The following is a 17,540-nucleotide window of genomic DNA, read 5'->3' on the forward strand; positions in this document are numbered from 1 at the left end:
CACCAAATATCATAATCTGTAAAAAGTGCAAACTGTTTGATATATACAAAAAAAGCTGTTGGGTTCAATAAACCCAGAAAATGTTTGGATTTGACCCAGCTCTGGTTTGAAAATAACCCAGCGTTTTTTAGTATATAGGCGTCTTCTTGAGCGCTCTGGTTAATCTTGCACAGTGTTGCCCACTGTACTATAATAATTTGAATACAGAACCTTCCTGTGATATTTAATACAGCGCTGAAACGTTGATGTTGTTAACTACTGTAGATGAGATGTTAAAACTACCCTGAAGCATTTTAAAAACACAGTTTGTTATGTGATTAATGAGATTTCGTGATTTTTTCTACTTAAAATCTAAGAAATGAAAGTGTCTGTATTGCAGGGGTGGTCTGTTCATTAATGCCAGAGAGATGAATGATAAAAGATGCTTAACTGTGTGTAGCCCATGAATCAATCGTATCATGTTCGGACAGAGTCGCTGGGTGACAGGCTGAAACAGGGCTTTTCCTGTTCACACCAACACCTTCACAAATTAACTGCTATCACAGGATCACACGCACCCTCTTAACTGAGTCAAGACACTTGAGAATTCAGGCTAAATCCAAGCTCATGTAAAGTAACTGCTGCTTTGGCATAACTGTGTCATGTACTTTAGTCAAGTCAAGTCAACTTTAGTTATATAGCGCTTTTTACTATTTTCATTCTTACAAAGCAGCTGTACAGAAATATATTGACTATATGCAAAACATATACGGTTATACAAAGTGAAAACAAAAAATACAGAAGAAATACACACACACACACACAAACACACCTATTCAAACACACCCATTCAAACACACCCACATACAAAACACTCACAATAACACACATAGACACACACACAAATCTGCACACAGACGGACGTACAAACACACACACACAAACACACACCCCACACAAATAAACACAGTGGTTATCACTGAGAATCATTTTATAGCCCCCCGGCCAGGCAAACAGTGCAAAACAGTATGCAAAAGGTGGTGAGGAACCCAAAAGTCCAATGGAGAAAAGTAAAACCTCCGGAGAACCAGGGGATTCCAGTTCCCCTCTGGCAAAAGCTGCAGCCTTTGCACAAGCTCGACAGTGCTTGCACAACAAGGCTAAATAAAAATAAATAAAGATTCAAGATTATCATTAATAATCTAATAGCAGTTTAATTTTGTAGTGAAGACGTGTCAAGTTGCCGCATCCTTCTTTATTCAGTTCTTTTATCTCAGCTCTTGTTAGGTCGCTGCTTCCCATTCTCCGCTCTACCATCAGGTCTGGGTTTGAACAGCATCCTGCCCTCTGTGGTAACCTTGGAACAATGAGACAAGTATGGCTGAGAGTAGATTACTGTACTGTTCTAGAGTAGTACATCAGTTGTTATTGGAAGTATTTCTGGTTCCGGTTGATCTAACTAATGCAGCCCAAATCCTCAGAGGATTTATATTATGGTATTGTAGTGTATGCAAGATTAAAAAGATGCGTCTTTATTTAAACTGACAGAGTGTGTCTGCATCCCAAAGTTTAGGCGCTAGATAGGAAAAGGATCTACCACTTGAACTTGATTTTGAAATTCTAGGTAGTACCAACTGACCGGATGCCTAAGAGCGTAGTGTACGTGAAGGACTGTAATACAAGAAGTGAGGAGCTAAACCGTGTAGGGCTTTATAGGCAATAAGCAAGATTTTAAAGTTAATGCGAGGCTTTATAGGTAACCAGTGCAAGGTTGAGAGAACCAGGCTAATTAGAAGGACCATAATGTAAGAACAGACAGTTAGAAGGGAAAAAATTAGTTGAATTTGTTTGTACTTCACAAAGAAGTGAAATATTTGCAGGGGATAACATCTACTGAGGGCTACTGAAAAGAATCTTTTGCTCTTTTCAAAAGAAGGAGCGAGCGCGACGTGACTGTAGTCTGCCATACAAGTAGAGACAAGTGTAATCGCTCAAGCTGATCAAGGGACAAGTACTGTAACCCAAGCACAGTACGGTCTGTATCTGATGACTGGACGTGATTCTCAAGAGACCCACAGCAGTTCACCATAGGCACTAAAATGTGGTCCGCTGCATGGACCATTTTGCAAGACGTAAACAAAGTTTTACTGTAGAAAAATGGTGTCCCGTAAAAAAGCGGTAAATTTCTCCCAGCTGCGGCGCCAGTTAAATACATAAAACAACAGTTGTGTCAATTACTTTTCATTTTTTGATGTAAATGTTTGAAAGATCTGCAAAATTACAGTTTGTTTTGTGAAAAATCTGTTTGGAAAATTGTGTGGTCCACAGCACTTTTGTGATGGAAGTGTTGGAACAAAATACAACCTACAAAATATTTAAAACTGAATTGAAATAAAAAAGTACTAAATAAAAATGAATCAGCTTCTAGACCAATCATGCTTCTTTTTTTGAGAAATTTAAAACTATTTATCTTTTAATAGAAAGTCGAAGGGATACATTCCCCAGGCTTGATACTTGAAATGACACATTCAAGTGAATATATCTGTGCTAATTTTACAATAAAACACAAAGAATCAGAAAAAAGGATTTTGACGTGTGCAAATGGTAGGAAAGGCTGAAACTATAGGCTTCATACAGTCCATTAGTAAATGAGAATAGGTTTGCAGTCATTGCTTATGTGCTAAATTAACTGCCTAACAGATGGGGCCAAAACTGAAGCTAATTATGAAGACTATGGGGGTTGATTAAACGCTGCATTCATTTGTATCTCTAAATGTCGTTTAGTCAAAAGACTCCATGGATTATTCATTCACTTCAGATTTCACCAGAAAGCTGCTGATGTGGCAACACAAGGACGTTTATATGAGACCATAATTCTGCTTTTAATCTTGTCATCAGCATTGTCACGTTTTAAATGTCATCGATATCAAATGCCCATTGTGGGAATTATTGAGAAATAATTGCCCATCATGAGTGTCATGATAAAAAATGGATGGACTAAAAAAACATTTGTTCGCACATTTACAGAGACTGAGAAGGGGTAGGGTTGAGACAAATATTTTAAAAAGATTAATATCAAAAAAGTATTTATTATTCGAATTCAATTAAGATAACAGTATAATCTACTTTAAACTTTAAAGAGCAATTCAGTTCCTGATGAACTCAATGCTAAAAAGTCGGCTATCAGTCTACATTAGTTAGGTCTTCATCTGTCTTTGATGTACACGTCAGCAGGTCACCTCTTATTCAACAGCAGGTCTGAACCCAACACTTATGATCCATCCCACTGAAAACAGCCACTCCTGCATCCCTGAAATGCCACGTTCAAATCCACTTAGCAACTTCCGCGGAAGTAGAGCACAGAATCATGACGTACTCACTATTCCGTCCATTTATTCCATCTGTCAGCTTATCATTATTGTCTTCCTGGATCGACGCCCAGATGTTTCTCTGTGCTCATATCTGTCCAAGTCATCTGTGGAGTAAAGGAAATTGGGCATTGAGAGGAAGAGCTATTGTATTTCTCCAAGTATAGAACAGCAGGTTACATACCCGTCTGCTTCTACAGTCAAACTTACAGCATTATATATTTCAATACATCAGAATCTACAGTTTGAAGTCATTCATTCTTTTGTAGCTCCAAAACAAAAGCAAAACAACACTGTTAAGTGTAATACTCAGATTTTTAAACCCTTCTAAGTTTGAGTCAAGGTAATGTGTTTATCTCAACAAGCACCACTGACTTTTTTCACCTATGTTTATGTCTTTCTTTAAACTGTATATATCTAACCTCAGTGACTGCAATGTGATATTATGCACCTGGTTACATAAGGGCATTTGGGTTCCAGTTTGCACAGTAGCCTCTACAGGCAAAGACGGGTCTATTTCCAAATTACAGACGAGTCTTTGACACAATGAGATGGTTCACTGTGAAAAGACACATTCACTGCGTGTGGCCTCGCTTCAGTTGACACGATGACAAAGACAGAATGGTTTTAAGTCATTTTATGGCATCAAGTAAACAGATTCTGCCAGTATTTGCTTAACACCATTTTATAGTAAATTTATGTTAATCCTAAACATTGACTTTATCAGCAAGTGTTGAATCATTGCAGTATGATTTATGCACACAACAGAAACACCTTAGTGTTTATATTTACTGCGAACTGATGTATAATGATTTATTCCAGTCAAGGTTATTCTTCACAGGGACGGAGTTTACAAAGAGTCTAAATAGGAAACAGAGTGAAAGGAGTTCTTGTTTTTGAGGTATGATGTCTTTGAACAACCTGTGTAACCTTATTGCGGAAACAGTGGTCAAACTCCCACCGTCTGGTGTGCAAGTCTAAAACTAGCTATTTTCAGTTTGGTCCCTTGAGAGGTATTTCCCGTAAACTATACCCACAGAGGGACTCAAAATAAATTAAGGGCCATGATGTAATATTTTGATGCAACAAAACAAATTAAATTATTGTATTATTATTATATTGGTCAATAAATTGTCTTTTATAACACACTATGTTTCTTCTTAATGAATAAATATAAATTTACACACATATGGCAGTAAAAGAGCAACAGTATAAAACTACTTGGCGACTATATATTGTATACAGTTATATATATTGGTAACACTTTACAATAAGGTGTTATTTGTAAACAATTTATAATTTAGCTAACATAAAGCAACAAGGAACAATACGTTTAAAGCATTTATTAATATTAATTCATTTTTCTTTCGGCATTTACTAATACATTAATAAAATAAAACATTGTTACTGTTAACATTAGTTAATGCACCATGAATTACCATGAGTAACTGTATTGACATGAACTGAAAAAGAATTAATAAATGCTGAAAACTAAATTGTTCTTTGTTAGGTAATGTAATCTAATGTATTTATGTTAACTAGCACTTTATTGTAAAGTGTTACCTTTTTATATTGACATTAACTAACATTAATAACAAATACAACCTTATAAAGTGTTACCAATTATTTTATATAATTAATTTATAGACCTTTTTGTGACATCTCTTGAAGACTTTGGTATGGTAAGATCTTGGCCAATGTGAGCCCAGTTTAAAAGATTGTTGAGATCCTTTCAGAGAGTCTGGGAGATACAGTACATTTGAGATAAAGGGGCTCTCTTCCCAAGAAGAAAAATGTGAAAACCAAATACATAAGTCTAAATTTCCTATCAACATCGACTCATTGCTGTTTATCTCAAATATAATATTTCCTATGGGTTTTCAATGTATTTGAAATTGAATAAATTCCTGGGAGTCTGTGACCCATTGAGCTCCCACAGACAGCGCCACGTCTGCAGTGCATACAATAATTACACCTCCTCCGCTCCTTCAGTGTCTGCAGAGGCCAGAATGGAAAGTGCCACGTTGCAGAGAAGCTATTTTTTTCCAGCGTTGTCTCATCCAGATGTTTCTCTCCTTACCGCTCAGAAAGTACAGACATTAGCAATCTATATCAGAGCAAACCTCTTTCACCATGAATTTGAGGGTGATGTCCCATAGGTGGAATGAAACAGATTAGTTTAGTCTGGGGGTCAGGGACACGCAAAACTTAGAGACAGTGAAATGGGAAGGGCCCTGGAATTTAGGACTCGGTTTTTCCTTTTTTTCCAACAGGAATCAACAGTTTTTGACACGCTCTCTCCAAAAATCTGTTCTGCACATCTGAAATACATGCTACATTTAGAGCCGGCTGTTATAAGATAGCTTCACACCAATAACAGTTTATACATTCCCTTTTGGATAATAAATAAATGTTGTTAATATGAATGACTTATTTTTTACGTGACATCCAAAGATTCAATATAGTTATTGTGGCTAATGTCAATATAAATGTTTAATTAAATCAAAATGTAATATTGATGACAATCATTTTAAAGTAGTCTTATAATATTTCATATATACAGTAAACCTACTGGTTTTGATTTATTTGTTTGTATTGACCTTTGGTCTAAAAGAGGAAGTGACACTATTTGCATTGGCCAAAAGACTAAAGATGCATCCACACAGCTAAGCTTAAATGCCTTTATGATGTTATTCATGTCTGCATCAACACGAACTACAAGATCTGACATGAATGGTTCATTCAGTAATATTTAGCTTGAAGGAACGTTCTTTGTAAGTATCACACTTATATGCAATTATCTGTCCGTGTTTATTCAAAACTCAACAAGTTGAGAGTCACTAAATTTCGTATGCGGTTACCGGTTAGGGTTACAGAACAAAGGACACCATCAGACAAAGTATATAATCATGTATATAAACAATGCACAAACACAAAAACAAAGTTTGGGGATGAGAGTCTACATTTCAGAATAAAGGTCAACACGACTTGGATACACAGAGTTAACTGTGGGACGTCCCACCCAAACTGAGCGAAGGGGGTTGACCGGGCCTGCCCACAGCAAATGTCTTCTGTGTGGACTTGTGTTGCTGTTAGATAGTTTCAGACCTTTCCACAGCTGACTTCTCCTCTGGCTTCTTTGTTAGACGGACAGAAGGTAAGATCATTCCTTTGTCTACTCCTATCTATAAAGAACTGGCTGATTCCCAAAATCAAGTTTTGTCAATACCAAGATAATTATAGACAAACCAATTTTCACTACTAGCTTACGTTTTCCATTTTTGTTCTATACCAGCATGCTATACCTGCATTTCCATGCAGAGATTTACAAAAAGATTTAAAACAGCACAGACATTGTCAATGGAAACAGGTGTCTATTGTTTGTGCAAGATTGGTGTGTTACAAAATGATTCATTAAAAATTCTTAACATAACATTTCACACTATTAGAATATTTATCAGACAAATGTACTGTGCTGTTTACTAAGTTTGCAGCACAAAACGTGTACTGTAAAGCTCGGAGAGGCACAATAGTGAGATATTGTGTGCCACATAAGCAGCAGGAGGGGTGAACACAGAGCCAGAGACGGGGGGGAGGGGAGAACGTCACAGAGCCAGAGAAAGAAGGAGAGAGCGAGAGAGAAAGAGAGAGAGAGAGAGATCACTCCCTTTTCTATTACTCCCATCAAAAGGAATGCATGTTTCCATGGCAATTTTTCAGCAGCTGTTTGGGACCCTGTCGAAACAAGGCAGATGTAGCTCCTTTGGACAAACAAGACTGATGTGAGAACAAACTGTTACAGCTGCTTAGGGGCCGGTGCTATTTTAGAGACAAAGAAATTACTTGACGAAAAAAGGCACTTAAAGGCATGTAAATAGTATGTAAAGACGTACTTATTTTTATGCCACCTGATACAAATCAACAAATGATGTTGACTGATGTTGGGTTGGATGGTTTCTGACAAATGTGTAAATGTGTAATTTTCCACCTTCCAGTTTGTGTTTTTCCTTCTGGGCACTAAAAAGATTTTCATGAGATGGTAAAAAAAAGAAAAATATGTTTTATTGGAAAATAATTCTGAATTGCCTTTGGGTAAAACAGGAAAGGTTAAATCTGTTTTTCTATCAGAAGCAGATGGTGTGCATGAGTTCTGCAACGGAACAGAAAAAACCTACAAATCAAAACACTAATTTATCATTCTCCTGTTCAGACTTGTGTTTACAATGCGTAGAATAAAAAAATACAATATAATATAGCATAAGCACCTGTTATTATATAAAAAAAATAATCCAACAGTATTTCTTTAAAGGGACAGTTCACCCAAAAATAGAAATTCTGTAATTTACTCACCTTCGAGTTGTTCCAAATCGGTATAAATGTATTTGTTCTTATGAACACAGAGAAATATTTTTGGAGGACTGCTTATAACCAAACAGTTCTTGGACCCTATCGAATACCCTAGTAGGACAAATTACTTTATTATTGTTTTGCTCTATTGAACACAAGAAGATATTTTGAAGAATGTAGGATAGGGAACTTTTGACTACCATTGTCATCTTTCCTACTATGATAGTCAATGGGGTCTAATAACTTCTTGGTTACCTGCATTCTACCAAATATATTTCTCTGTGTTCAACCAAACAAAGAAATGTATACAGGTTTGGAACAACTAGAGAGTGATTCATTACAGAATTTTCCTTTTTGGGTGAACGTTCCCTTAGATTTATCAAAAGAATAATCCGATTTTAACCACAGTTCTTTTCTTGCATTTCGTCCTGGACAGATTTTTTTTAATTGTTATTTTTTACGGGTTAAACCTGCTCTACCATGCACAGCTGCTCTGTTCTTTGTACCGGATAAAACAGACGGTTCGGCAGTAAAAACAGAGAGGACTATCTTACAAGCGTCTGTGAGGGTTGGAGGGGGAAGTTAAGAAGGTCAGGTGATTGTACACTCAGGTTACAGATCTTTCTGCTAAGTCACGTCTTTTGTCCACATCGGAGGTCCCTGTACCTTGCATACCTCATCCGTATCCATAGCAAAGCTTTTCATCAGAAGACAAAATGTCCTGCTGTGTCTATGTTGCCCCCCCCCCCCCACATCTACCTTTCTTGTTGCACAAAGTTTAGCTTTGTAGCAGCTATTTCACCAAAATAAGATAAAGTTACAGAGAAATTCATTTCATTTCCTGTGAAACAAAACCTCAGCCGTAGGACAGACGCAGGTTTTGGCCTCTTAGCCTTTGCATGCTAATAGAGGTTTGTTTTTTGTCAAGTTGAATCATTTTTTTACCGTGACTGCTTTTGTTACGTTGAAGCTTTCAGTCGAGCATTTACTGAGAATGGGTCTGTTTTTTTGCTCAACACTGCACAGATGCAGGGAAGTAATGGACAGGTGGTTTGCGCAAGGGTTTAACTCTCATGCCAAGTGGCTTCCCGCTCTATAAATCAAGCGTATCCTACCATGCCAGATTCTTGATCCCTGTTGTGGGCATTGATGATAATGTGGTTGTACTGAAGAGGCTAAAACTACTTTGGATGATATTACAGCTGGAAAGTATGTTTCTATGCAGAATCGGATGTGCTGTCTAGTATTCAAACAGAATTTATGAGTTTGTAGGAGATGCTTTGGGAGCAGGACAAAGTAGCATCACTGATGTGAATACAGTATTCCAACTAATTTATCTTGAGATCGAACCACCTGTTATGTCACTCCAGAGGGGGCCGAGAGTTTCGCCAGCCTGCAGAGCTTCTGGAAAATGACTCTTTAGGAAAAAATTGAGCATTGAGATCATGTTATCCTCCCCGCTACCGCATTACCTAATTCGACGCTAAAGTAAATACCACGTTAAAAAGACATCTTTATCCTACAGACTTCCCTCACTTCGGGGGTGTTTGATTTCAATCGCGACCTTCCAAATAAAACAAGTTGTTTTGCTCTAAACAGACTCCACCAAATGGATTTTCACCTCATGCAATAAAGTCACTTACATGTGCCAAAACAACTTCTGAAAAGAGTCTTACATCCAAACTAAACACAGGATATGATATTGGGTCATTTCCTTCGTACTGTGACTCACAGCGCTCAAAGCCATAGCCTGTTAAAATCCATCATTTTCGGAGTGAAACGGTACCTGTTTGTTGACGGAAAAGCAAAAACATTCTTTGTTTACCATGTTCACAGACGTCAGCGTTTGAAAGTGTGACAGTGTCTGAAGTTTTCCATGTCTAAGTCTAAAAGAAGTGTGGCGTCTCACCTATGCCAATGAAAACTAAAGAGTCGACATCCTGGCTGACTCCGATTAATGTCCTCCAGCAGGAATACAAATCATGCACATGTGCACAAGAGATGTTAAAAAATAAAATCAATGCTATAAAATTGAGACGTCACAACTTTTAAGGTTATTTGAATTTGAAAGGGATTGTTTCAAAAATATAAAATGTAATCCTGTCATTTTTTACTCACCATCTTGTCAGTTAAAACTGTTTGACTGAAATTTTCTTCTGCAGAACACAAAAGAAGATAATTTGAAGAATTTTTGTAACCGAACACTGGCAGTTTCCATTCACTTCTATTGTATGGACACAAAACCAATGCGAGTCCATGGGTAGCGTCGTTGTTTGGTTACCAACATTCTTTAAAATATTTTATTCCGTTCTGCATAAGAACGAAATGCATAATTAACTAAATTCTGAAAACTACTGACATCTACTATCTGACATCACAGCCAACTAAATGTTTTTAATCGCCAGATGGAACCACAATGTTGCTCAAACTATTTTTTCTTTAAGTAATTCATCCTTAGGCAGCAAGGCGAGGATATTCAAGGATGCAGGGCGAATGATTGTGGGGTCAGTGGTTTTAAGAAGCCCCCTTACGTCCCGTAGGAATTTTTCTACTCGGCCGATAATGAATGTGCAGATTATATGGGGTAAATCCACCCTCTCTCTGTTCATGCAGAAACATGCCCATCATAGCCCCGAGGGGAAATTAGCTTTAAATCACAGAAAAGATCAACTACAACATGTGATAAAATATATATCATATGACAAACTTCATATATATAAAATCACCACAGTAAGAAGGCTAAATAAATATTTCAATCATGTCCCATAAAGGTAAATGCACACCTTTCATGTAAAGAAACAACAGGATGTCTTTTGTGTGAAACTACAGCACACCCTTCCTACTATGCCTGTGTTTAAAAAAACATACAATAGTGTCTGGCTTTGATCTTCTCTGTCTAAAGTACACCAGTTGATACATTCACCCAAATGATGATACACCCATTGCTGCTTTGAACTTTTCAGCCATAAACAAAAAATATGTAAATATATAGAAAGAGAGACAGGCAATCATTAAGATGAGGAAGTCAAACAACCCATATCGCTTCACAGGTAAGTGTATTTCTCAAGGAGAACATTTCACCTAAGTCCTTCTTCCTGGGTCTGTTTGGGAGAGAGAAAAGCATTTGAGCTAGCAGAACAAAGACAACCAAAGCTCTTATCTCAATCAGTTCATGTCTGGAGAGACAGACTTCTGCTGCTTGGCTCTCTGCTACACAGCATACAAAGCAGCTCTGATGGCAGAAGCAAGATGTTATGATGCTCAAAGCCTGTGCCAGATCCCAACTCCAGCAGCTGGTACTGTGCATGGGGTTCGGTGTGTGAGGTGTTGAACTGGTGTGATATTGAACGCAAGACAGGTCGACTACTATAAAAGTGATGAATATAAGCACGCCTGATTGACGTGATGCTACCAAAATGTTTGCTCCAATCCTTGGTGGTGATGTGAATTGTTATTTTTCCTTAGGCTGAAACTCAAGATGAGGGTTTGGATCTTCTTCCTAATCTGCCTTGCTGGCACGACCTTGGCTGCTCCAGTAAGTCAATCTTTGTGTTTAATTAAAACCACATATGACTTAAAGAGTTCACCCAAAAATGAAACTTCTGTCATCATTTACTGACCCTCATTTTTACTTCTACCACTTTAATGCATTTAATTTATATGTTCTTTTGCAGACTGAAGAGGAGCCAGATGTGGAGGAGGAGACAATTGTTGAGGAAGATCCAATTGTTGAAGAGGAGCCAGTTGCTGAAGAGGTAAAAAGCTTTTACCTCAAATAAATAAAAAGCTAAATCTCAGCTGAATTTTAAGGCCCCTACAAACCAGCTATTGGGCAAACAATAGATAGACCCCCCCATAATGATAACAGATGCGTTTCATATCCACATGTTGAGTTTCCTCTTAAATTCCCCAGAGAAAATATATCTAAAAAGGCAGCAGTTGCTATTGAACGCTTTCCCACAGCCCAGATGTTCTATTGGACACAAAAGCAAAACGCTACTGCGGCTGGCCAGTTACGTGGGTCATTCATAACCAATTGATTCATTTGAAGTTCAGCCGCTTTAAAAAAAAAGAGCAAAGCAGTGTTTTAAACCCCCGATTTGGTTATAATAACAACAATGCTTTTTTCTTATCATTTAGGAGCCAGAAGTGGGAGCCAACCCGGTCCAGGTGGAGACGGGAGAATTTGATGAGGCCATTGAGATTGAGGAGGATGTTTTTCCTGAGAGTGAGTTAAATAACATTACCCAAAATAACCAGAGGCTTCGGTTCATCATTTAGTGTTCTCCATGCCTCACATACCTTGCTGCAAAGCTTTATTGAAAAGAGATGAGAGCTGCAGCTTGCATCATGAAGCCCTCCTTCCCTGCGTATGAATCGAGATTGCACAGGCGAACATAAAGCCAAGCGTAATAACAGACTGAATATAAGTCAAAAAGTAGACGGCTGTAATTACGGGATCCGACAGACTGTAGTTATTCAGCCACATGATGTGTTTGCCTGCCACATAATATGTCTGAAATAAAAAGCAAGGAATGAAAACTTTTTACAACATAGTTAAAAGTAACAAAAAAAGGAAATATATAAACAGTTTTAGTGTCTTAATTGCATTTTCTTTCCAGACCCCTGCCAGAACCATCACTGCAAGAAAGGCAAGGTGTGCGAGGTTGACGACAGCAACCAGCCAATGTGTGTGTGCCAGGACCCTCTGACATGCCCCGCCCCTGTGGGAGAATTTGAGCATGTGCGTTTTATTTCATTCCATCTCATGTTTTCACATGTAGAGTGACAGAAATGCATTGAAATTTAAGTTTATATCTAATAACTAGTCTGTTTGGGTACAAATCCAATCCTGTCAAGATGACAATCGTGGCATTTAAAAATTCTCATGTTTATGACATTTAGATCTGTGGCACTGACAACAAAACATACGAGTCCCCCTGCCACTTCTTCGCCACCAAATGCGCCCTGGAGGGCACCAAGAAGGGCCACAAGCTGCACCTGGACTACATCGGACCCTGCAAATGTGAGTCCGCCCTATGGATAAAAAACACATTTGAATGGACTGTCCAAAATGTTTGCTTTAGAGTCTAATGTTTGGATCAGCATCAGCTGTAAAATTAAACAGCGATGAGTGCTTAGGGTTGATTGATGGCTTGTAGCTTTCAGGCGTTCCTGGTGAACCCTTTGCACAGACAGAGCACAGGGCAAGATCGAGCTTGCAGTGCTGCTTCGCAGAGCAGAATGATCCCCCTTAAATCTGTCTCATCCACAGCCTATGTATGCTTTATGAGATCAGTCGGGACTGAAGGGCTCAGATGGAGCTCCTGCTGTGGTGTAGTCTCATTTCTAGGCGGGGTGTCTCAGTGAGGGACGAACGAGGAAAAATGCGTTTCTGGCATGAATGAATTAGGCCGTAACAGCTATGGCACAAATATTAGCCAGAGGGCTGATATTTGGCCCTTTTAACACTCTCAGGCGTACACTACAGTGAATATGAGAATACAATATATGCCAAGAGACGTGCTGGCATGCTGTTTTTGTTTATTATTTATTTTAAATCTATTGTTTTTTAATGTTTGATTTTTGCCCCAGACATTGCCCCCTGCTTGGACAGCGAGCTGAATGAGTTTCCCCTGCGCATGAGGGACTGGCTGAAGAACGTGCTGGTGACCCTGTATGAGCGTGATGACGAGAACAACCTGCTCACAGAGAAGCAGAAACTGAGAGTCAGTTCAACCTTCAGAATTTTACAGTCTAAAGTGTTTAAATGCGATTGTTTAACCTGCAGAACTTTTCATTGTTGGCTTAATGTGTGCAAAATACCTCACACTGTCAAGTGTTTTAAAATAAGGTTTATTTGTTAACATGTGTAAATGCATGACCGATATAGTACTTCATCATTAACTAAAATTAACAAAGATTAATAATTGTCAATACTCAATGCTATTAATCATTTCGCTAGTTTCGTATGCGTTTTAACTACTGACTTTAAAGGGATAGTTCACCCAAAAATAACAATTCATATTAGTTCATCTAAAAATTGAAATTCTGTCATCATTTACTCAAGGTGCTTCAAATATTTATACATTTTATTGTTCCACTGAACACAAAAGAAGGTATTTAAAGGAATGTTTGTAAACTAACACAGTAATGGTCAATGGTGCCCCAGAACTGTTTGGTTTCCCACATTCTTCCAAATGTCTTCTTTGTGATAAACAGAACAAATACATTTATACAGGTTAAAACAACTGTAGGCAGAGTAAACTGAATTTTTCTTTTTGGGTGAACTGTCCCTTTCATGCATTGACTTATGTTAACAAAATACAGTCCTATTGTAAAATGTTACCATTGAACATTTTTCAAGTATTTCAAGTAACATGAAGCCAAGAGCTTCGTTCATGTTATCAGAAGTGAAATCTCACCGGCAAATGTCTGTTTCTAGGTGAAGAAGATCTATGAGAATGAGAAGAGACTGGAGGCTGGTGAGCACTCTCTGGACCTTCTCGCTCTTGACTTTGAGAAGAACTACAACATGTACATATTCCCTGTACACTGGCAGTTTGGCCAGCTTGACCAGCACCCCATTGACGGGTATGTTCAGTTACTCTAGTTTCCTACCATTTTGTTTCCATCCGAAATTCCTATTAGACTGACACCGTGTCTACACCGTAGGCAACCGGCGTGATGAGACACAACAAAAGACATTAGACACTCATTAGAACCTATTATAATTTTACATTTTGACCACACTGGATGCAAGACGTGACAAACCCATTAAGAACGAGCAGGTTGTAATTTCGCATTCCGCCTGTGGCGTCCAGTACACGGTGTTTGGCTAACACATCACAATATACTTGCATTTGTTAACATTAGTTAATACATTAGCCACATAAACTAACAGTAAAAAACACTTGCGCAACATTTATTTATCCTAGTTCATGTTGTTTTCTGCATTTACTAGTACATTTTTACAAACTTAAGTGCTCAGTACTAACACAACACGTACAGACAATAAAAAACATGAATAAATATAAATAAATGTTATGAAAACACTATTCCTCATTGTAAGTTTATGATATCTAATGCATTTACTTTTTTTAACAAATAACATCTAATTGTTTGCGTTTTCGTGTGCTCTGCCAGGTTCCTGTCCCACACTGAAGTGGCCCCTCTGCGTGCCCCTCTCATCCCTATGGAGCACTGCACCACCAGCTTCTTTGAGCAGTGTGATGCTGACAACGACAAGTACATCGCTCTTGAGGAATGGGCCAACTGCTTTGGAATCAAAGAACGTGAGTTTCTTTGAATTTGTCAATGCCTTTGTCAATACTCTTGTCTAGTAGCTTAATTTTTACATATTAATAACTTTGATCATTTTCTGATTTCAGAGGATGTCGACAACGACCTTGTCATCTAAAGCATGTCTAAAATCTACACTTCCTAGTTACTATTGGGACGAGGTGCTGACCCTTAAATTAAAATCAAAGGTGCTAATCGCGATTGCTAACAACCTGCATACTCTATACCACTAAACATTCATAATGTTTAAAGAGTGCACAACTCACACTGCCCGTTTTAAATCTTAAGTTGCAAACAGATGTTGTACAGGCTGTATTCAATAGAGAGTTGAACTATGATGAACTATGTACATGTGTGTTGCCAGATAAATGTGTGTTCTGGAAATGGCTCCACAAAAGTAAATCTCAAAATCAGGGCTTTATTTTAATGTAAGTTTGGATGTTGGAAATGTACAAAAACAAAATAAAGTTTCCAAATAAATTTCCTTTCTGCTTGCTTTATAAACCTTTCAGTTTTATTTGTTGCACAATTGGTGGTGGATTTTATTCTTTTGATTTCTTTCTAAGATCTAAAAATACATGAATATCTTAGGTTGTTGTTTTTATCTGCATATTGTACCTGTCGGAAATCGGGGCGAAATGTTAAGTGTTTTCAAATTTGAGTAATAAACAAGAAATTATTATTTGAACTTCAAGAGGACATAATCTCGCAGGATGAGATTTTTTCTCCCTCTAACATGTTCACATACATTTGCAGTATTTGCCACAATGTGAGCGCTATGCAACTCTTAAAAAAATAAAGCTACTGAATTTTTCAAACTCAATCTTTGCATGCATTTCTCCGTTTTTCGATATCGTTCTCCTGCAGATATGTAATATTTTGGCATTGTTACATGTTTTACTTAGTTAAAGCTAAATAAAAAAATAAATCAGGGACACCAGTAGAGCCATTGTACAGTCTACAGTAGGGCTAGAAATGTGGAACACATATGTTAGTATTTTCACCAAGGGAGGAGTGGATGTTTACGTAATTTCATTGCTTTTGCGTTTATAAAAGTATATTTTAGGAACCTTGTATTTAAAGGATTATTTGAGGAATGTGGCTGGTAAACAGATGAATGTAGAAAAACCCCAAACTGTCAAACCAAAACATTAAAAAAACACAAACCTATTTATATTAAGTTTTTAACAAACTCTCATTTTGTATTTAATTGGCCATGTTCATAAATAAACTTCAGAAATATACGATTCTAGAGGACGAATTGCTTGAGGAGAGATCTTCATTTCTTAAAAGCACATCGACAAGCATAATTTATTATTCAAGATTATATGATAAAATTATTCTTCTCACTTGCAATTAAATACGTGAGCACTTGAAACTAAGCCCAAATCACGTGCCATGCACGACACGGTGGGAAAATGAGTTAATGGTCTCAGTGGGGATAGACAATCATGGGAAAAGCCGAGCTCCAGTAGAGAGAGAGCAGGATTTACCCAGTCACCACGCTTACCCTTCCAGCCAGACGCTCACATCAGGGATCCTGAACAATGGCAGAGCTCCAGAACAGTAAGCTTGGCCTGGCCCCTGCAGTGGGAGGCGTAAACCACTCCTCTTCTCCTTATGCACTCCTCCTTAACCCTAAAAAACAGAATGATTGTGCAGATCACAAAAACACAATATAAACGAATAATGTGGATGAACGTTAGACAATCTTACTACATTGAGTGTACCGATCACAAGCAGTTTCAGAGTCTTTCATGCACAGTTTTGCATTGGCAGACATGTTTATTCAAAGCGGCTTACTTTCAATGTACCCGTTTGATCGGTTTGTATGTTTCCTGGGAAATCAACTCATCATCTTGTGTTCTACCGGTTGAGTTCCAGCAACACAACATAATCTTATTTCCACTATCACATAGGAATGGTGTCCAAACAGGCAGTGAAGCGCCCGCTCTACCATCTTGAAATGAAAGCGTTCAGTAAAACACTGTTAATGAGCTCTGTTGAACATTTTGGGAGGGATATAATACTGATCACGGATTGTTGGCAGTTACATTAATCCTTATTAATGGCAAACAAATGATCTGTATCGTCTTCAAACGCCGATTGTTCATTATGTTTGAGACACGTGTCGCCCCCTAGAGGACGATATGCGTTCTGCTATATTCATTCGAAATCTTCAATTCTTTAAATAACAATGTTACGCTACCGAATAAACTTTCTTAATTTAACACTACAAAAAAAAGATTTTGGATTAAAAACTTTCTTCGTTCACAGTACTTGGCATGAAAGTTCAATATTTGTTTGTGCCGTATAGTTTCTATTGTGCACTATCACTTGGCAACTAAGTGTCGCAAACAAACTTCGTGGCTGCTACGCAATTGATATTCTTCATTGTTCATCACGTCCATGCCGGCCTAGCAACCTTGATTTAATCCTTTCAGCGTCCGTTTTAATAGGCTACGACATCTCTAATAGTTAACGCTTATTGGTTGCATTTCTGGAATTTGGGAGTAAACGATTTCCGATTGGGTGCGTAAAATC

At 37.9% G+C, this 17,540-nt stretch overlaps 1 protein-coding gene across 1 annotated transcript; it reads left to right on the plus strand.

The window, feature by feature from the left end:
- Positions 1–6,310: 6,310 nt before the first annotated feature.
- Positions 6,311–16,142, plus strand: sparc (secreted protein, acidic, cysteine-rich (osteonectin)). The gene is made up of 10 exons (XM_079480202.1): positions 6,311–6,504; positions 11,160–11,229; positions 11,369–11,449; positions 11,835–11,922; positions 12,317–12,438; positions 12,600–12,720; positions 13,290–13,423; positions 14,140–14,288; positions 14,841–14,989; positions 15,086–16,142. The coding sequence occupies exons 2-10, from the start codon at positions 11,173–11,175 to the stop codon at positions 15,112–15,114; spliced, it is 930 nt and encodes a 309-aa protein (XP_079336328.1). The 5' UTR covers positions 6,311–6,504; positions 11,160–11,172; the 3' UTR covers positions 15,115–16,142.
- The last annotated feature ends 1,398 nt before the right edge of the window (positions 16,143–17,540 follow it).

This window comes from Barbatula barbatula (assembly GCF_947034865.1).
Source record: "Barbatula barbatula genome assembly, chromosome: 18".
NCBI classification, from domain to species: Eukaryota; Metazoa; Chordata; class Actinopteri; order Cypriniformes; family Nemacheilidae; genus Barbatula; species Barbatula barbatula.